The 22,097-nt window shown below is 35.9% G+C and overlaps 4 protein-coding genes across 4 annotated transcripts; 3 read left to right on the top strand and 1 right to left on the bottom strand.

Annotated features, from left to right (window-relative positions):
* Positions 1-1,307: 1,307 nt before the first annotated feature.
* Positions 1,308-6,152, top strand: LOC128863225 (general transcription factor 3C polypeptide 5). Its single transcript, XM_054102276.1, has 8 exons — positions 1,308-1,515; positions 1,790-1,991; positions 2,043-2,157; positions 2,217-2,475; positions 4,631-4,858; positions 4,921-5,052; positions 5,122-5,334; positions 5,390-6,152. Exons 1-8 carry the CDS (start codon positions 1,393-1,395, stop codon positions 5,465-5,467), a joined length of 1,350 nt encoding a protein of 449 aa, XP_053958251.1. The 5' UTR covers positions 1,308-1,392; the 3' UTR covers positions 5,468-6,152.
* Positions 5,528-7,865, bottom strand: LOC128863224 (asparagine--tRNA ligase, cytoplasmic). The gene is made up of 5 exons (XM_054102274.1): positions 7,756-7,865; positions 7,114-7,688; positions 6,771-7,063; positions 6,059-6,437; positions 5,528-5,991 (listed from the first exon to the last, which is right to left on the bottom strand). The coding sequence occupies exons 1-5, from the start codon at positions 7,778-7,780 to the stop codon at positions 5,596-5,598; spliced, it is 1,668 nt and encodes a 555-aa protein (XP_053958249.1). The 5' UTR covers positions 7,781-7,865; the 3' UTR covers positions 5,528-5,595.
* A 2,187-nt stretch (positions 7,866-10,052) lies between these two features.
* Positions 10,053-13,599, top strand: LOC128863128 (pre-mRNA-splicing factor ATP-dependent RNA helicase DHX16). The gene is made up of 7 exons (XM_054102085.1): positions 10,053-10,500; positions 10,553-10,689; positions 10,938-11,254; positions 11,316-11,532; positions 11,593-11,861; positions 11,937-12,700; positions 12,753-13,599. The coding sequence occupies exons 1-7, from the start codon at positions 10,160-10,162 to the stop codon at positions 13,378-13,380; spliced, it is 2,673 nt and encodes an 890-aa protein (XP_053958060.1). The 5' UTR covers positions 10,053-10,159; the 3' UTR covers positions 13,381-13,599.
* A 901-nt stretch (positions 13,600-14,500) lies between these two features.
* Positions 14,501-15,884, top strand: LOC128863129 (protein l(2)37Cc). Its single transcript, XM_054102086.1, has 3 exons — positions 14,501-14,609; positions 14,805-15,254; positions 15,326-15,884. Exons 2-3 carry the CDS (start codon positions 14,823-14,825, stop codon positions 15,722-15,724), a joined length of 831 nt encoding a protein of 276 aa, XP_053958061.1. The 5' UTR covers positions 14,501-14,609; positions 14,805-14,822; the 3' UTR covers positions 15,725-15,884.
* The last annotated feature ends 6,213 nt before the right edge of the window (positions 15,885-22,097 follow it).

Below are 22,097 nucleotides of genomic sequence, written 5' to 3'. Positions count from 1 at the left end.
AAATGTTTTTTTTTTTTTTCAATCAAAAACCAACAATAACAATGAGAACACAGAGCGTGTAACTCGAACATGTGCATCTCGACACGCCTTCTTCTTTCCCGTCGCCCTCACAGAAATTACGTATTGTCGCAACAAAAAGGGGTCTGTATGCAATACCTATAAGTTTAATACCTCTCACTAATGCGGTACTTATTTTCGGCAATACGTAGTATGACGAGTTTTACTAGTGTACATCATCATTTGCGAATGCGCTTTTTCTGTTGTTAGGACGATTTTTTGGTCAGAAAATTATTATTTTTGTTTAATGAGCTATTAATTTACCGGTTCTCAATCGAACATTGTGCAGAACATTACAATAGAAACAAAAAGAAAGTAAATAGACGCTGGTGTGAAGAAAATTATAGCAAAATTGTGGAAAGAAGGCCAAAACTATCGATAACTTGTGAGAGCAACATTCGAAACTACGAACATACTGGGATTAAAACTTCAAGGCGCAGAGCGGGGCTTTCTTGTAAATTAACAGAAAAATAAAAGATCTGTATTATAGGGCTTGTGCAGAAAATTACTTTAAAATTGAACGATGAAATAAGGATCTCAAATATATAAAAAAACCCGCTTATCATGGAAGATTTGCTAGGAAAAACTAAAACGACATTTCTTTTTGTTTTTTTTTTTATAAGATTCTTTCATTGTACACGGGTCTGGGCTGATGTTTTTGCGCAGTCCCATGCGATGTCTGCATCTGCTAGTTCACGCAACATCGTACTCCGCTCCCTTGTGGTGAGGGAATTTCGGAAAAAATGATTTCTTTTGTAAGGTAGTGTTGCATTTTTGATATCAAGAAATGTGTAGAGGAACTCTGGTAGAGCGCTGAATACAAAAAGTTTTGCCAACAGGGAAATAGGGGTGTGAGGCGTATATGGCAGCTGGTGGATGGGCAAAATTGCGGTTTATTGATTCAATATAGCAAAATTTTATAAAAAGAAGAACAGCACCACAAGTGAGAATTTGGATTAAATAAGAATAAATTATAAAAAATTCTGCACACAAGAATCAATAAAAAGTGTGCCTGTCTAATTTTAATAATGCTTACAGGGATTTTGCTTGTTTTCGTTTGTTTCTTTTTTTCCCCCGCATATTTTCAGTTCTGCCATCAAATTTAGAGTGATTTTAATAACCAATTGAAACAGGATAATCACAGGCGAATTACAAGAGAGCGAATTACGTGCTGTGGGAACATAACATTACGGTGCACAATGGAGATATCGATAGTCGCAATCAACCATTTATGTTTGACATATTTGCAAAAACACCTATGAATTTCTAGTGCAATCGATGTTTTCTCCATCGCTAATGTAAACAAGTCATTTGTCTAAGATTTTAATTCTCAATATGACAACGGCACAGGTGAATTTTTCTTCAAATAAAGAGTTGGAAGTGATTGAATATCCAGCAAAACTTGTTAATTTAAACCGAATGTTAGCAACACTAGGGGGTATTACCAATGTCTCTCAGGTAAGTGATAGATAATTTTTTAAGCTAGATGTTCATTATCGAAAAAATGTATTCAAAAGTGCCTTAACCGCGGATGGTCGTGATATATCACCGAGCTAGTTTGTATCGGAGAGTTGACATTTCCATATGCTTTCACTCGTAAGTGGAATTTGAGATTTTGAAAATAATCTTTATTTTGAAGTATATACAGATAATACATGATTCAATAAATATTTATATGATGCATATACGTAGGTACATAAAGACAATTTTCAACAACTCCAATTAATTTTAGGCGTTGGGAAGTGAACAGAAACGCTTAGAGCTTCGTTTCCATCCGAAAAATCCGTTTAACAAAGTAGCCGGCGGTGATGCAGTGCAAGGAGCCGGGTTGCTAATATCTGTTAAAGTACGGCGCTCTAAAAAACATCGAAACCAACCTTCTGAATACCAACTGTGCATCCTTGGACATTGCAAAAGAAGTTTTACTTTTAACTGTAAGTATTTTGAATCATACATTCGTAATCTGATAGTTTTTATATGAACAGGTTTATGTGATTTCCAGTATCTACCCTTGCACAATGATCCAAATAGAACGGAAAACTTGACGTTCAATTTATCCAGCATAATTCCTCAGTCTGTAACCAATACAAATTATTTTTCGTAAGTAAACTTATAATTCAACAGTGTTATTGAAGTTATTACAAATTCGACTTTTTCAGGCAAACAGATGTGCCATTACTAAGTTTACCACAAATCTTTGCTCGTGTCGATACAATTAATTCTACTATATTTCGTGCCGACCAACAAGATGACGGCCAACATGATGTGCTGGGTGTGATACAAAAATCTTCATACGATAGTCGCGACGTTGTCGCATTTAGTATGACTGATGGTTTTCCAGAACGTGCAGATCTGCAAATTGTCAAAAGAATGAGAATCAAATATGTATCTGATGAGCAATTACAGAAAGTTAAAGCCGTAAGTGCATGCCTACACTTTAATATTTTTATATTAAGGTATGTGTGAGTAAAAAATGTATATAGCTTCGCTGGAGGGGAAAAAACACGAATTAAGTTTGAGGTTTGATAACAAGAATGATAGAATACAGGATTGCTCCCCATCAGCGAAACGTGACGTCACACTGGTGCAGTTGCGTGCGGGAATTGCGAAAATGCGAATAGGAAAAAATTACACAAACACACGAATAAATTGTATAAATGTGACACCACTTACACAATAGTGGCGCAAGATGGGCGCCACCTTTATATTTTGTATATCGTTGTTAGTATCGAGCGGACTTCAGAATTAGGATAAGCAATATCCTGCTTATTAAATTGTGCAGAAAGTAATAGTCAGTGTCGGCATCACGTCGATCTTACAAAACTACTCGAAATCTTCATACGCAATAATGGCGGGTATCCGATTACAGCATTAACGGTGCGAAAAAAAACCTTCAAGACCAGTTTTAGTAAACTCAGTTTACCACAGGAGCCACTGGGCTACTAGTACGTATTGTTTTGAAGTAATTTTAATGGAACAAATTGGATAAAAAAATTAATGAACTAAGATAGGAAGCGATAGCAAATAAGAGGAGGGAAAGTTTATAACAAACTTTTATATGGCAGAAATTTACTCTGTTTTGTCACTGTATGTCGCGAAGCTGAGCTACCACGACCCGGAATTATGCGTTCTCACTACAGTCGTTTCGACGTAATCGGAACGACCGGATTTATATCCGGTCAAGGACTTCGGCAGCATTCTCTGTATTCGTATGGGGAATGTTTATGCTGCTACAACAACAACAACAACCCGGATTCATGCTGTTACAACAACCACAAAATTCTTATCTGCCATCGAGCTCCCGCCTTTCGAAATCCCTTTTTATACGCATCGAATAAAATAAATATTTATATTAAGGGGTTATATACAGTTAGAAGACCGAAAAAAACGAATTCTCCAGAATTTTTTCGTTTAACATATTATGCTATCTTTTAACTGTATTTTAAAACTTAGTATTAGTCGTTTCCACGACAGTCGGTTCTACGTTACCGAAACGACCCGGATTTATATCCGGCCAAGGACTGTCACTCCAGCAGCATTCCTCGTATGTAAGTATGGGGAATGCTTATGCTACTACAACAACAACAACTTAGTATTAGTAAAAATATTTATTTGGAAAGGAGCTACAGCTGATCTCCGGAAGCTCCTCTCAAAAAAGACGTTTTGCGGTGACCTCTATATCTCTGAACTAGATCCTCTTAAATTAAAAAACCAAACAGATTTCTTTGAAGTAATGTTAAATCTAGTAATTAATCGAAGGTATAAGCAATATAAATTTTTTTAACAAAGTAGCTGTTTCTCAAAAAAAAAATCGATTTTTGAACTAAATTTCGGCCTTAAATTTTTATAAAAAAAAAAAAATATATATTTATCAGTAAGAAAACTTCGATTACTTACTAAAAAAATGTTAAAATTTGAGACTAATCGGTTAAGCCGTTCTCGAATAATATTCGTCACCGACTTTGAAAACACCATTTTGAGAAAAACGCGTTTAAAGTTTGAAAAGCACATTCAAGCACTCGGAAACGCCTTTTAAAATTTGCGTGTAGCTTCGAAAATATTCACCGGAACGATATTAAATTTTCTGTGTGTATTCTTAAACATAAAGTGTGTATTCCAATAAGAGGTATTATTTTGATATTGAAGAAAATTGCTATTTTTTAATATAAGTGATCGCATGTTTATTTGATTATAAAGAGGAAGATATGCCATTAATAGTGGAAAATAACCTCTTCGAGAGATAACACGGTCCGGAAACTTTTCCCGTAAAAGATCAATGGCCACACAAGCAGCACGTAGCGCCGTCTTGTTGAAAATAAACGTTGTCCAGATCTATACCATTCAATTCCGAGCATAAAAAATCGTTAATCATCTCTCGATAGCGCTATCAAGTCATTCATAACACCTGTTATTGGAAAACCCTTTATGTACATTAAAAAAATTAAATAAAAAAATTGAAATTTCTAACTGTATATAACCCCTTAAGTAACCAACCCTATATTATGAAAAAAAATTTAAATTAATTTATTCTATTGCAAAGTACTTACATACATATATTTCTTTAATATCATAGCTATTTGAGGAATGCCCAATTTGGACACGAATTGCGTTGCTTTACGAATCGGGCGTATCCAATGAAAAGTTAAAATGTATTGTACCATCTTTGTCTTACTACTTTTCGACGGGTCCATGGCGAACGCTATATGTACGCTATGGCTATGATCCACGTAGAGACTTTAAAAGTCGTTATTACCAAACATTCGATTATCGATTACGCTTTCGCTCAGGAATGTCGGAATTCGTAAGTATTTTAATGAGCTTAACATTTAGAATCTTAATTATTAATATAAACATACCTATAAGGTGGCGAACAGGAAAGATCAGCTCAAAAAGCAAAATGAGAGTCCATACGAATTAAATGAAATGGTCCAAGACATAAACTATCCATATTTCGAGGAAAACAAACTACCTCGTTCTAGGCAGTGTATTTTGCGAGTAAGCAATGGAATATTTATTTACTACCTTCGTACTTGTAACAATGCTTTATTTCTCAATTACATTTAGTATTGTGATATTCATATGCCTAAAATTCAAGAGATGATAGAAAAAATACCCTCTCCACGAACGGGAGCAATATGCAACGAGAAGACTGGGTGGTTACCGGCCGGTTTCGACTTGCAAGTGCGTCAAGTAATGAGTAACTGTATTAAAGAGTTATTGCGAAACCATTATCGCAAAGGGCAGATCCACGCAGAGTTGGACCCAGTCGATAATTTGGTATGCTATTACTAGCATCTATTATATTTAAATTGTTAATATTGCTTTTTTGCAGGAAGATTCTGAGGGCGATGCAACTTTTGAGGACAATTTGGATACTAGCGATCTTAGTAAAGAAATTTTTGACGAATAACTGATTTTAAGTACCGTCTAAATGCAAATAAAACATGTTTTAGCGCATGGATATTTTATAAATAATTCCAGTTTTTAAATGCAAACAATATGCTGTATTATTTTTGATATACACGAAATTCTATGACTTTATGGTTTGCAACGGTCTAGGAAACGAGGATAGAGGCAAACTTCTCGAATATGATAGCGATTGAGTAACCAGCAGAGGAAACGTTCAAGCCCTAAACCATAACCGCCATGTGGTTGAGTGCCGTACACTCGTTGATCAGTATACCAATAATACGGAGTTGGATCAATCCCTTCACGAGCGTAACCTTTCAGCAACTCGTCATAGTCATTTATCCTCATAGAACCACCAACAATCTCGCCAACATTGGGCAGAAGTACATCGACGCTCTCGGTCAAGTTAGGATCTTCCGCACATTTTGACATGTAGAATGATTTAATAGCTACAGGAAAGCGGCATAGCATAATTGGTTCGTTAATTGTATCAGTCATTTTGCGTTCTGGAGCTTCCGGTATGTCCTGTTGGGAAAGAAAAACGAAACTGTTACCAGAACTTAACAATAATAATGCTATAATAATTAAATACCTCGCCAAATTCATAGAAGGTACCATCATCTTTAGTCACATTGTTTTCTTTTAACCATTTAATAGCATCGGCATAGTTCATGCGCCGGAAAGGTCTTTTTGGGGGTTTAAAGTCAGGGTTGAGTTCTTGCACAATGTGCCCCCATGGCGATTTTAAAATTCGATCCACCACATCGCACACTAAATCCTCTAATCGATTCAATAAGTCCTCGAATGTAGCGAAAGGACATTCGGCTTCAATATGCGTATATTCGGCTAAGTGACGCCGTGTTCGGCTTTGCTCTGCACGATAACTCTGCGCAATACAGAAAACATCTCCAAGTGCTGGCAAGCAAGTCTCCAAATATAGCTGAGAACTTTGAGTTAGGTATGCCTCCTCACTGAAATTATACAAATAGAAATTCATTGAAAAAACATTCAACAGCGTATTTTAAGAAATGGATAATATTTTATAATAATTTTCATTCAATATCAACAATGATTATCTCCGAAGAATACCTGAACTTGTAAAATATATAAGTGATAAGGTAAATACTATTAGTGACAAATTAGATGAGCACCGATTTTGTTTCACACGATTTAAAAAATTTTCTACATTTTCGAATATATTATTTTTAGATCCTCGAGGTTTTAATGTTGTATGTGATTAATATGTCATTTATTAATTTTTTTTTCAATAGCAAAAATTTAAAATTAAATTAATTCAACCTCACCTAAAATATTGCAACTTAAATAGGGTAGATCCTCCTTCAACTTGTGTCTGCACTAAAGTTGGCGGTGACACTTCGATATAGTCATGGTCGAAAAAGTGTCCACGAAAAGCTTGCATTACTACCGATCTCATTTTCAACACCTTGGATGTGTTTTCACCGCGAATCATAATGTGGCGATTGTCCAACTGCACATCTGGATGAGCCTCTTCATTTAAAATGCTTTCCGCTCCTCCAGCTGGGGCCAAGCCAATTAATTCCCAGTAATCCACAATCAATTCATGTCCACCTGGTGCCTAAAATTAATATCAGCCATTGTCGCAAAACATGCTATCCAATTTCTTACCGATTTGCCAGCAGGTACCGGCTTCAGTACCCCGAATAAGAGTACAGAGCTCTCTGTAGTTAATACAAGAGCTTCATAGGTTTGGCAGAGCCGATCTACAAGCACGCACTGAAGAAATCCTGTACCATCTCGTAAGGTTATGAAAATTAAGCCTTTTCCCTGTCGACGCAAACGATGCAACCAACCGTAAATCTTAACGCGTTCACCACGATATTCCTCACCGTGACAAATTTTTATTTTACGTGCCACTGGTAGGCTAGTATCCTCAGAAATCTTAATTTTCCGAGCCTCCTCCAAGTTTTGCGCTCGCTTCTCCGCATCTTCGGATTCTCTTTGTTGTTTTTCTACATTCTTATAGCTTTCCCGTGTAAAAATTTTAAGTATTTTTTTCAACTGTGATTTCGCAGCCACCTCGTATTGACTTTCAGCTTTTAAATCTTTGCTATCGACGTATATTGTAGGGAAGGGCTCAGCTTTTGCATGACGCATTGCTTGTAGTATTGTTTTGTATGGATTTTCTTTCGTGCCATTGCCATTTTCGTCACTACCATTCTTTTCAGAAGTATAAATTCCATCTTGTTTTGAGAAAAAGGTATAAAAAACGAATTATCAAATTTGTTGGTTCTATTTATTATTAATTACCAATTGCAGAAACTTCGGAGGCCATTGTGAAAACTATACCAACTGGAAATAAAATTGCATCAGCTCCAATGAAATGAAGTACTAAAGAAAGTGAAACGCACTACCACGTTTCGTTTAAGTAGTGTTGCCAACGTTTGAGTTTCAAAAAGCCCACAACTTGGAAAAAAACGTTTTACCATACTAGTATAAATTTACAATAATAACAATATTTCATAATACAAAGATCCTTAACAACATTTAAACTATTCTGTAAGAAAATTGGTCTCCTTACAAAGACTGTAAGTTTATCAAAAAAAGTGGAAGGGGGTACCAATCAAGAAGTATAGAGTAGCTTCCGCACAATACGGATGGTATTCGGTGCGAATTAGCCCCAGTATTAATAAGCTGAAGGAGCGCAAATTTATTAAAATTGGTTGCCAAAAATTGATCAAAAATCTTAAATAAGGGTGCAAATCGACGCGTTTTGTGGTCCCTATTCAAATTGTTTTCGTTCAAAAGTTATTAACAACAAATAGTTCTGTAAAATCGATAATTTTGTATCATTCAATATCGCACCAGTTGAAATTTTCAGCAAAATATTTTGCTAAGTGTTGTTATTTATTTCCATATTTCAATAACTAAAATGCGCATTGAAAATAAACTTTACTAAATCTTGTCTAGGATTGCTACTTATAATGTGTCTAAACATTCGATAATTTTTTAGTTTATGGAAAATGTTTTACTCTATAATAAAAATGTTCACTCTAAAATAAAATATTGCTTTACTTTAGGGGGGAAAAACGTCGCAGTCGAAAACTTAGAGCGATTAAATTTGGCAGTAAATAAAATAATGAAAATTTGTAAGAAAAAATCAGCTTGCGGCCTTTTGTTTACATAGAATAATATAAACAAAATATATAATGTATTTTTATTTGGTATAAATATATTTTACTATAAAAACTTAAATGTATTTGCTTTCATTCATCATTTCTAAGGTCGACGAGAACATCGTTGCATATCTTGGTATATAATTGGATAGCCGCCTTGCCTGGAAAAGAATATTTTCTCAAAGAGGTACAAATAAACTTGAAACTTTCTTTGGTTAATTAAACGGGAATCGACATTAAAACTAGACTACAAATATCTATTATATAAATATATAATTGGCGCCTACACCTTTTATTGGATGTTTGGCCGAGCTCCCCCTTTATTTGTGGTGTGCGTCTGGATGTTGTTCGACAAATGAAGGAATACTCGAATTTAAGCCGGCTCCAAACAAGGGAGAGTTTTTATGTCGAGTTTTCTCATGACAGAAATACACTCAGGTTTGTCATTGTCGAAGGGCGTCCGCTATTTTCCTATCATGGTGTTTCAAACCAAATGGCCCTGCATCAAGCGATTCAGCATAAAATAAAAGTATGTATTTAAAAAAAGTGTATTTTCTATGGAATATATTAATAAATAATGGGCTTGCATTGCGTTTGAAATATGAATATGAGAAAAAATGGTAGGGGTACGAATTATTTGTGGTTAGGGTAGGGTTGTTCAAAGAACAAAAAGTTGAAGGGTTCAAAGTTGACGGGCGACCAACTTTGTTGAGGGTGACTCGTTGAAAAGCCGTTTACATCGTTTAAATGTAGTATTCATCTAAAACTTGAACCAAAAACCGCTTCACGTACACATTTTACCTCCATAGTATCCGTCTACATACAACTTTGCTATTGCGTTGGCATTCCTTTGAAAGCAGCCACATATATCTATGAGGACGCCCATATAGTCAAAGTTGAGCAATACGAACGCTAAATCAAAGCGTAAAGAATTTTCGCGTACGTTGGCGATGTAAACAAATAAAAATATTCAAAAAAATGTTAAATTTAAAGATAAATTAACTTTAGCATTTTTGTGTTTATGGTAAATATGGTAATGAGTTTTGCTAAAGTTACTATACATAAATTACTTATTTTACAGCTTATGTCTTTCATTGTCTAAGCGAAGTGAACGACAAAAGGACGATAAATTGTATGTAGATTTGCCTTCAATATTTTTAACGAATTTTAGCGCTGAGCCCACACAAGATGACTTCTGTGTGATAGCTGATTTATTTTTTTCTATAATTTAATGACTTGAATGTCAAAGTGCCAAGCTATGCTGTTGAAATTTTGACACTCAAACCACATTGCAAAAACAAAATTCATGTAAAGGTTGATGACCGAAGTCACCTTGTATGAAGTCGCCTTGAAGAGTTTGATCGATTCCAAAAAGTTGTGGTGTTAATAATTGATTATTTTGACACAAAAGTCGATTACCAGAGGGAATCTGAACGGTTTTTGTCAGTCCTAAATTATAATAACAAACTGATTGTGCGACAGGATTATTTTTGTTTGTAATATTTTGCTAATAACAGTAATAACATAAGAAAGAAGTTATGTCGAAGAATAAGAAAAGGGCAGCTAGCTCCAGTTCCGAAGAATTGGATAGTGAGGAAGAAGACAGGTTAAAAGACCTTAAAGAACGCGATGAATTCGCTGAGCGTCTGAAGAAGCGGGATGAAGGTAAGGTGCGTAAGGTACTGGAATCCAGTGCCAGTCGAAAAGCTATTGAAGAAGCTGCAAAAAGGCTGAAGCTTGAACATGAAGATCGGGACAAAATTCTGCCTCAGCTTCGAGTGCAGTCTCGTCGGAAGTACTTAGAGAAACGAAAGGAGGACAAAGTAGCTGAACTCGAGGCGGATATTTTGGATGACGAATATTTATTTGACGACAAAATGTAAGGCATGAAAATAATTTTTAAACTAATCTAATCTGTTTTTGCGTCCTAGTCTAAGTTCACGTGAACGGGAGGAACGCGAATACAAAAAGCAGTTGCTCCAAATAGCGAAAGAACATGAACGTGCGCGAGAGCTTGAGAGAATTCAGCGGTATCATATTCCTCAAAACTTAAAAAAAGGCGAAAAAGGTAACTGTTGCATTAAACTTTTGCTTCACCAAAAAATTTTTATGTCCAATTTATCTTCAAGTACATTCATTATTTAAAAAATGGATCTATTTAGTGGGAATTTTAGTAGGTCCACCTATATGACAATTTCCTCGAGCTCCGACCACCGACAAAAGGTGGTAAAATACATTATTCCCAAAACTTGTTTGGTATAAAATTTATTTCTAATAAAAAATTCCATAAAATTTTATATTCTTCCATATTTTAAGAGGAGTATGTGGAGGTGGATGAACTGGAAAAACAGCCCAATTCAGAGCAGAAAAAATGGGAAGTTGAGCAGTTAGCATCTGCACGGTTTCAATTTGGGTCCAAAGATGCCAAGATGAAAGAAGAGTATGAACTGTTGCTGGAAGATCAAATTGAGTTCATACAAGCGCTTACAATGGACGGTTCCAAAGATAGTTCGCCAAAAAAAGATGAAATATCTGAAGCAGATCGAAAGCGGATGACAATAGAGGAAACACAAAAATCCTTACCAGTATATCCATTTAAAGATGATTTAGTAGAGGCTGTAAAGGAACATCAGGTGATACGCAAATTCTTCTAAAATAAAAACGTTTTCGTTACATATATTCACAAATATTTAGGTTTTAATAATTGAGGGAGAAACTGGTTCTGGTAAAACAACGCAAATCCCTCAGTACTTGGTAGAAGCTGGCTTTACCAAAGATAAAAAGAAAATTGGGTGTACTCAGCCGAGACGTGTAGCCGCGATGTCTGTAGCAGCGCGTGTTGCTGAAGAAATGGGTGTTAAGTTAGGAAATGAAGTTGGATACAGCATCCGTTTCGAAGATTGCACTTCAGGTATAAATATTTATTTAACTTTTTTCTTTTGCTTTCTGAAGTCTATAATTCTTTGAACAGAACGAACAGTACTAAAGTACATGACTGATGGTACGTTACATAGGGAGTTTCTATCAGAACCGGATCTTGCCTCATACAGTGTTATGATAATTGATGAAGCTCATGAACGTACCTTGCATACAGACATATTGTTTGGCCTTGTGAAAGATATAGCGCGTTTTCGACCAGAATTAAAGCTGCTCATTTCCAGCGCGACATTAGATGCTGAAAAATTTTCAAAGTTCTTTGATGATGCACCCATATTTCGTATACCTGGGCGTAGATATCCGGTGAGCTACAAAAATTAAAAATAGTTTCAAGAAATGCAGTTTAATACAATTTAATTACTTCTTGTTCATTTACAGGTGGATATATTTTATACGAAAGCTCCAGAAGCGGATTACATTGACGCCTGCTGTGTTTCGGTTTTACAAATACATGCTACTCAACCCCTGGGTGATATTTTGGTGTTTCTTACTGGTCAAGATGAGATAGAAACATGCCAAGAAGTTTTACAGGATCGCGTAAAGCGACTCGGGTCTAAAATACGTGAACTGGTCATCATACCAGTGTACGCAAATCTGCCTAGTGATATGCAATCCAAAATTTTTGAGCCTACACCGCCGAACGCCAGAAAAGTTGTATTAGCAACAAACATAGCGGAAACTTCGTTAACTATTGATAATATAATATATGTGATTGATCCCGGATTTGCTAAGCAGAATAACTTCAATTCTCGTACGGGTATGGAATCATTGATGGTTGTACCAATTTCCAAAGCGTCAGCAAATCAACGAGCAGGACGTGCTGGGCGAACTGCTCCTGGTAAATGTTTCCGTCTTTACACCGCTTGGGCTTATAAACATGAATTGGAAGATAACACTGTACCTGAAATTCAACGCATAAACCTCGGGAATGCAGTGCTAATGCTGAAAGCGCTCGGTATCAATGATCTTATACATTTTGACTTTTTAGATCCACCCCCACACGAGACGCTAGTTTTAGCTCTGGAACAGCTTTATGCACTGGGCGCCTTGAATCATCATGGCGAATTGACAAAGTTAGGTAGACGCATGGCAGAGTTTCCAGTTGATCCTATGATGGGAAAAATGCTATTGGCGAGCGAAAAGTAATTAAAAAATGCATAATAAATCTTCAATTAATTAATTCAATATTTTTAGGTATAAGTGCTCCGAAGAATTGGTGTCCATAGCAGCAATGTTATCTGTGAACAGCGCCATTTTTTACCGGCCAAAAGATAAAATAATACACGCCGACACTGCTCGAAAAAATTTTAATCACATGCATGGTGACCATCTAAGTTTGTTGCAGGTTTACAATCAATGGGTTGACACCGATTATAGCACACAATGGTGTTACGAAAATTTCATACAATATCGTTCCATGAAACGCGCTCGTGATGTTCGCGAACAATTGGTGGGCTTAATGCAGCGTGTTGAGATCGACATGGTTTCTTGTTTGCCCGAGACGGTTAACGTAAGAAAGGCCGTCACAGCCGGGTATTTCTACCATGTAGCAAAATTGTCGAAAAATGGCAATTATAAGACAATAAAACATAATCAAACTGTTTTGATTCACCCCAATTCGTCGCTTTTTGAGGAGCTGCCCAGGTGGCTGCTATATCATGAACTTGTGTTCACAACGAAAGAGTATATGCGGCAAGTGATTGAAATCGATAGCAAGTGGCTGCTGGAAGTAGCGCCACATTACTATAAAGCAAAGGAACTTGAAGATTCGACTAATAAAAAGATGCCCAAGGTTACGGGCCGTGCAATCATGACTCAATAAAATTTTTCGTAAGGGGAAAAGAAAAGGTCCTCAAAATGACTGTATAACCTCAATTATTTCTTTTGATCTACATATATGTGTACAGTTCAGCTGATGTATTTCCTACAACCTTATGCGAGCACGAAAGAACTGAACACACAAACATATACGAGTAGTTAGGTGTTTCATAATATGTAAATCCTAGACATAATATTGGAAGTACTTATAGTTTGTTATCAATTGCACAAGCCATCATGTTTTAAGATTTTCAAATCTGAAAACTTTGCAATGAAGGAGAGTTGAGAGCGCAAAGCGTTTTGAAGAGAAGTTGCGAGTTTTTACATGATATATTTTTATTTGTTAAAGTAAGTAAACAAATAAAAAATCTATATTTAAAAAAAAAAAGTAAAAATTTAAATTAAAACAAGTTAACATAAGGGAAGTGTGCAAATGATACCTTTTGATGTCGTCTTTCACTATGTAGCGAGTTTTTTTCTCGGATAAAGAGCACAAGAGTATGATCCGGAACCTGTTGAATATAGAGTAGAACCCTTGATATGTCGGTTGTCATATAAAAAAATAAAGATATAGTAATCGATAGTTTTTTTTTCTACTGCTTATTACTGTACTAAAATATTTAGGCGCTAATTCAAAATGAGATATAGAAGCATTTTAAAGGCGTTAATATTTTGAAAACTATTTTACTACCGTTAAAAAAAATATTTTCTTTTTGTGTAATTACCTTTAATTTTTGTTTGAATTTTTGAAAAGCACAACGAAAAATACGATGAAAGCTATATTAAACGTTTATCAGAAATTTACCATTTCAGATAATGTAAATATATTATCTTTAAAAAGTGTATTCAATTACCTCCCGTTTGAAATACCAAATGTCTACTTTTAATTTTGCTTCTGATCGCATATGGAAGAAACAGCATTCATCAGTCCAACTACGGCTACGATATCCACAGTATCAAACGATATCTCTGATTTTGTTATAATTTGTGATAATTCATACCAATTAATTGCATTGCGAACACACCTATTTCAAATTTCTTGTCTAATTGTACCTAATTTGATATCGAAAAAGTCGTTGCGGTAGCGCTAAATTTGTAATAAAAACTTCGACAATATCGATAAAAATAGTCGATTCCAGCGTAATTGCAGAACATTCCGTGTATCTTCATCCATCGTGTGTGAACGTTTTGTGGCCAAGTTTGTCCGAAGTTTTCATATCAAATTTTTAATAGGTAACTGCTTATTTTTTGTGAAAGTTTTAGCGATAATACCCATCAAAGTATTGATAGGATTTTGTGAACTCTTAATATTCATGCTGCTTTGTTGATATGCAAACATGATGTTCTAACCTAGAAAATGGCGAAATAAGCCGCTAATTGAATTTCTTATCGGATTATAAAATTTTAAAAAGGTGTACATTTCAATAGGTCAAGGGAACTGGTAAAATGGCAGCACAATTTTTCAACCGTATTAGTCAGCTGGGTCTTGGCGTTGCTGTCCTGGGAGGAGTAGTAAATTCGGCATTATATAATGTTGACGGTGGCCACCGGGCTGTTATCTTTGACCGCTTTACTGGCGTGCAACAAGAAGTAGTAGGCGAGGGTACACATTTTTTCATTCCATGGGTTCAACGTCCCATTATATATGATATCCGCTCCCAGCCTAGAAATGTTCCTGTTATAACTGGAAGTAAGGATTTGCAGAATGTAAACATCACATTGCGTATTCTTTATCGTCCCATTCCGGATCAATTGCCAAAAATTTATACGATCCTTGGTCAAGATTACGATGAAAGAGTTCTTCCATCAATTGCACCTGAAGTGCTTAAAGCTGTGGTCGCTCAATTCGATGCTGGTGAACTGATTACCCAACGTGAAGTAAGTTTGCTGTCTCCATACATATATATAAATTATTTAATTTGTAAATAAACTTAAAATTATTTATGCAGATGGTATCACAACGTGTATCAGAAGAATTGACTGAACGTGCCAGGCAGTTCGGTTTCATCCTCGATGATATTTCGCTCACACATTTGACTTTCGGCCGGGAATTCACTCTTGCTGTAGAAATGAAACAAGTTGCACAACAAGAGGCCGAGAAAGCGCGTTTCGTAGTAGAAAAGGCTGAACAACAGAAATTGGCATCCATCATTTCCGCAGAGGGCGATGCCTCGGCTGCAGATCTTTTAGCTAAAGCATTCGGTCAAGCTGGTGATGGTTTGGTCGAGTTGCGACGTATCGAAGCAGCTGAAGATATTGCCTATCAACTGTCTAGATCACGAGGCGTTGCATACTTACCGGGTGGTCAGAATACACTTCTCAATTTGCCGTCATCTTTGGCGCAGTAAACGAAATTTCTTATGGTCATAATTAGTATATAATAAATACGGTTACTTGTTTGTTTTTACACTATCCTAAAGCCAAGGCGACGTTTCTCCGCCTTTGGGCAATAATAATAAGCAAAAGTTATTTCCAAGTTTTGTTGTATGGAAATTGAACTAACAATAATTATGGGTTTTTCATATTACATGGAATCAGAAGGCATTTACATTTCGAATAATAATTCTCCAATAATGGATTGCTAAACATTATAAGAATTGTATTTAGTCCAGGCTGTTCCTCTACTAATCCTCGCTTACTAATGACTGATGTGATCAAGGAAGATTTTCGAAATATGCTTTCCGTGATGAATTTACGGTACTGTCATAATGAATGGTGACATGCACTCGCGGTAAGTTCAGTTTGAAAATAATGTTTTGAATAATCATACGATCACAGTACTGAAGTCTCGTTAGATCCCTTTTGAGTTGTCGAATTTGGTGTTATCGGATATTACCCACGAATGAATATTATTATTCTGTATTGTGAATATCAGGTCAATTGTTTATTTTCTAGGTATAAAGGTACGCTTATAATCTCTAATCAGTTGATTGATGATAATCTTCAGTCTTTCGTACAATACGTTCGGTAGAAACCTGCATCCGATATGCGTAATACTAATTCGTGGTAGTTGGCACAGATTATAGGAAAATCCTTGTAGGGGCTGATGCATGCAGCTCCACACCAGCTCGTCGCCGCCATTTTGAGCAGTTCAGCCGGCAGCTCGTCGGCTCCCGCGGCTGTGCTGTTCTTTAGTCGCGTTATTGCTATTCGCGTTTCGTCGTGGTCGAGTAGCGTAATGCCCTCTTATGCTATCCACTGTTGTCGCTATTCAGCAAGCTTGAGAAGTTTTCTCTCCATAACTTAAGTGTGATCAGGACGTTAGCCACCAGGCCGTAATTCTTACACGAAAACGCACTGGTATTGAAACCTTTTTTTTTTAATAAAATAAATATTCCTGGTAGAATTCTCGGATAGCATTTCAAGTTCTTCGCACTCACGTACTTCCGCTTCTCGTTTATTGTGTTGAATAATATATCTCCCTTCTTTTCTCAGCTCTCGGAAGCGATTCCACTTGGTTCGCAATGTCGTGGCCCTACAGGTCTTGTCCTTTCTTTCTGCGGATTAAAAACACCGGAAGTGTGTCTTCCATCTATTGCAACATGATCGTTCTAGTTTTGCATTTTTCAATCAGGAGGCAGCGTCGCAGCTTGATGAATTTTTTTGCGCTGGAATCTGGTGCTGCAGACTACCATATTTCTGGCCCCGTCGAAGTCGATCAGCCGCAGGCCGTTGGCGGATGGTTCGCCTTGTAGGCTGAATTTTTCGACTGTGGAACCAAAGGTCCTATCCTTACCTACCTTGAAATTGAAGTCGCCAAGCACGACCTTTATGTCATGGGTTGGCAGCGCTCTTAGGAATGTTCCAGGCGCTCATAGAAACAGTCTTTGGGCGCATCGTTCTTCTCTTCCATGGTGGCGTAGGCAAATGTGCGATATATGGGGAGTCTCGCTTTCATGCGGATTATTGCGAGACCCTGGCGCACCGAAATACTTGTCGGCAAAGTCTCCCACTCAGCACATCTTACCCGACACCGAATTTGCGCTCCTTTACATGGCAGCTGTAGTAGACGTCCCAAGATTCAATGATTTTCTCGCCTCGCCTCGTTTATCGCATCTCTGGCGGTGATGTACGTCTTTGCTCCTATGAGGGTATCAACCCGCCGGGCAGAGGCATCTTCCCTATTAAAAGACCAGACGTTCAGGTGCTTTTTCAAGCGTCTTTTTTACATGGCGGTTCCCAAACTAAGCGTACATTCAGCGATTCTGAGCTCTTTTGCATTCTCTCAATGGCTCGCCCCTACAGGGGTGTTCGGAAGCTACCCAGAGGATAATTGGGTGAAGCACGGAAGTTGTGAGCTGCTTCTACTGTATGCGGAAGAGTCATCCTGGCTACTCCTAAGTGAATGGTGGCCAAAGACTTTCACAACTTGCGAGGACTTCTACACTCGGAACCATCCTCCACACCTAGCATCTACATACATAATTTGTCAGTTATGCAGGTATTTCCAATGTACCACCGTAAAAACGCATTTAACAAAAATAAACGCTGTCGGTATTATTCGCAACACTGACCTCGCGGCGAGTTGGGAAGGCGCAATCGTGTACTCTACATAATTTAGTACATAAAAGTTAGTGCCAACAAACACTCAAAACAAAAAAAAAAAAAAAAACAGTTCAGAATAATTTAGCGCTAAAAAAGTTTCATCGAATGGACCTAATTTCATAACTACTTATAAATGTACGATTTGAACTCAAGGGAGTTTCGATTCATATGACCGACCGGCTATATTAAATTCAAGAAAAAGTTAGTATACAGTATTCAACTTCCTACAACTCGTTGAATTATTCATATACATATACAGTATAGTTTGTTCAATAAATTTTACAGTACGATAAGCAAAGTACAATTTTATGGTTTGAAATACTCTTTATTATTCAGTTTAGTCTCCCTGAACGTTAATAGATTTGTTCCAACGCATTTATGAATTCCATCCCCGGTGTGAGAATCGGGAGGGTTGCAAAATACGCTTCCAAAGCTGTTTTGACCTTATTATTTGATGAAAAAGGCTTCCCACGTATGAATTCTTTTAGGTCTGGAAACAGATAGAAGTCGCTAGTGGCCAAATCTGGTGAATACGGTGGGTGCTCCAACAATTGGAACTTTAATTCAGGGATTTTAGCTATTGTCAAAATGCTCTAGTGACACTGTTGTCCTGATGAAAATTTTTTTTTTTGCAAACTGGGTCTTTTTTCAAGAATTTAAAATTTTTCTTTCGACCAGCTAAAATGTTACAATAATATTTAGAATTTATTGTTTTACCAGTTTGTCAGTAATCCACCATCGAAATTCTTTTCGCATTCCAAAAAACTGATGCTAACACCTTCTTGGCCGATTTCTATATACGAACTCGTTTCGGAGCCGAATGCCCAGGTTCACATCACTCTTCAGCCTCTTATTTTGATTTAAGATCATGTTGCCTTGGGTATATTGTGATGAATTCACGCACAAAATCCACTTTAAACTTTTGAAAACGCTCTAAATGTGCTGAGAAAGTCACATTCCAATGAGTTCTTGTTCGATTGTGTGGAATGCGGCACATATTGTGCACACATCTTTCTGAAACCCATCTCACTGCCCAATGAGATGCCTAGGGCTTTTACTAAATCTCTTTCAGTCACTCGCCGATTTTCCAATACGATATCCTGTACTTTTTCTTTGACGTTGGATCGCCTTCAAGGCTTGTGCGACCACGTTTAAATTCAGCAACTCATCTTTCTACTGCACTAATCGTTGGCGAAAAGTCTATTTATGTATACTTTCAACATTCGTTCATAAATTTCCTTTGCTTTTAAACCTTCCAAAAATGAAGATTCAATCACTGCACAACACTTCATTTTTTCCATTGTAGAAAATACTGTGACACGTTGATACTAAATGGTTTGTAAACAAAGAATGAATTGGCAGATTGAAATGAATCTCGCATTCGTTTTTATGAAGAGTGAAACAACATATAAAAAAAAAATGTAGGCATTAGCATCGTCCTTTCTTATCGAACCGCAAAACGTATTGAACAATCTTATATATATTTATATACCCATGTGTATTTACAGATTTTTCTCATCTGTTACAAAAAGAATGTTAATGTAAAAGTAATGTAAAATAACATACATTCTACATATGTATATACATATTTTCACATGTACATCTTTTGCCAACAAATTATAATATAAATAATTTATAGTGTAAGCTTATCGTTATATTTGTTTTCATATGGCTATTTTAATAATTTCAAAATATTACTGCCTTTTTAGTTACAAATGGGGTATTAATCTTAAAGCTCTGTTAAGCAAGACTTAACTGGTTTTACTATGTTTTAAAAAATCGATAATCTAAGTACAAACATATAGATACGAGTATTTCAGTCAAACTCGTGTGCTCTTAAATACTTTTTGAAATGTCGCCTTCATTAGGCAAACTAAACGCAAAGAAATCAGTTTAATATAAGGAAAATAATGATTCATTAAAAAAAATATTTTTTTACATACAAGAAAGACTTCTGAAAATGAGCTTTATATGGAAGGAAATTCACACTATCGTGTGCAAAGAAAATTGTCAAAAATCAGCGCGATTTTACTTACACATTATTATAAATATGTACTAAAATGAAATGGGATATAAAACTGCATAACAAGAAGTTTTATAAAGATTTTGATTGAAAAGTTGATAATTTTGATGTACAATTTTTTAAATTTTGTACAAAGTGTGATTTACAAGGTTTTTGTTATGAAATGAATTATATTTTTATAATAAGTTAACGAAAAAAATTTAGCAAGCATAAAATTTAGTGAGTGAAAGTGTGTATTTATGGCGTATATATCTTTTGTGGAATCCATCTTCTTGCCCTCATTTTCTCCTAAAAAAGCGGACACCTATATTTTTATACCGCCTCTGAACAGTAAATGGTTTTACGAGACACCTTTTCATGGCCGAAGTGCTCTCGGAGGTTTTCTTATTGGCTGCTAAGTGGCGCACGCTTTTCTATCATTTGATGTTTCATATCTACGGTGATGGTCGGACTCGAGGCCAGCCGAGTAGTGGTCATACCCAAAGAATTTCAAATGTCTGAAAACAACATGACTAATTTAATAGATCACTAGTTTCAGGATTGAATTATAATATATAAAAGCTTTTAAGTTTTAGCAAAAACATAATTTAGTATTTCGATTCATATAATTTGTAATTATTTGTCGTCTACTGTAAACTCTTACCAACGTACATAAATGCTAACGCATAAATAAAATAAATCAGAACTGCTCAAGTGCTTTCATTGTCACTTCTTTTACAGATTTTAGCTTCCAATGGCTCTTGAGCACAATATTGACTGACGTAAATGTGATGGAAGGGGAAAGGTATTTTGGCGCCCATTAGTCAATGGTAACCCCCAGCTTCTTCGTAAACAGCTGTGTGTACATGTAGATGGCCGGTTATGCGAGCTATGCCAGAGTGAGGAAACCCCCATTTACACACTCAAAAGATACTCTCGTATATACGCGTATACGTGACAATGTACATATGTGTGTGCTCGAATGCTGCGTACGCCACAATAAAAGCTATGACGTTCGGCGAATGTATAAACTGGATTACTTTTAAAGGGTGCTCAATTTGAGAGTTGGCTGATAAAATATGCGTATGCATATGAACAGTTATTCCAATATAGTATATGTGCCGCTATTCTAAATTATGCATGCGAACTAAAAAATTCTACAATGACTATTTTTAAAATGTACACATTTGCCAAATTTTGGATTACTACGTATGCAATGTAAGCTGGTAAGCCCCTCACAGAACGGGTTTAAGATCGACTGCCTGAACAGACTGATGCATAACAATTGTTTTTAGGAGTATTTTTCAGCTTGAAAGTTTACAATTTTTAATAGCTTTTATATATTTTATACTTGACCACCGTTAAATATCATATTTAACTGCACAAATTTCCAAAAAAATATTGTTTACTCAGTTTCAGTAAGGAGTAAATTGAACTTTGCCGACCTAACAGAAAGGTTATTTGTTTACAGTGGTAAACTGCTTACATATACTCGTACTACAATATTCTTTCAGGCATAACCAAAGGCCGAATTATGCAAACAAAAATCATTAATTAAATATTGCGTATTCGATTTTTTTACTATTTTTCCTTTATTTGTAGTATAAATATTCATATAATTTCCATAATATATGACGTAAATATTCAAAAGCAAAAAAAAATAAAAAATATATCAAAAATCAGCCATTTAAGTTGAAGCGATTGATATTTTATTTATTTACGCACCTTATAATCCAGATATACCTACAAGTATTTTTACAGACTAAATGAATATAATTCAAATTAACTACACAATTCATTTAAAAATTGTATACACCAAGAAGAAAATATATCCAAGAATAAGGAATTTGTGAGGAAGAATAAGGAAGCACTCATTCCAAAAAAAAAAGGTTATCATTTTTAAGACAGCGTGAAGACATGCGCTTCAGAAGAAAGGAACAATCATTATACTATTAATATTATCACAGACAATGGCGAGGGAGAGAATAGTTATTCTAAAATTTAAAGATTATAAGCTGATTAGCATACATCTGGCACTAGGGATTGAGTCAACAAAGTTCGAAAACCTTAGAGTGAAGCGTATAAATACCTTTTGGATACGCTAAAGTCTTTTAATATGATAATCAAAGTATGGATGAAATCGAGATGAAACATAACATAGCTCTTAACAACAG

Source organism: Anastrepha ludens, chromosome 5, assembly GCF_028408465.1.
Source record: "Anastrepha ludens isolate Willacy chromosome 5, idAnaLude1.1, whole genome shotgun sequence".
Lineage (NCBI taxonomy): Eukaryota > Metazoa > Arthropoda > Insecta > Diptera > Tephritidae > Anastrepha > Anastrepha ludens.
Note: the sequence above shows the minus strand (reverse complement) of the source record. Positions and strands in the feature narration are given on the sequence as shown.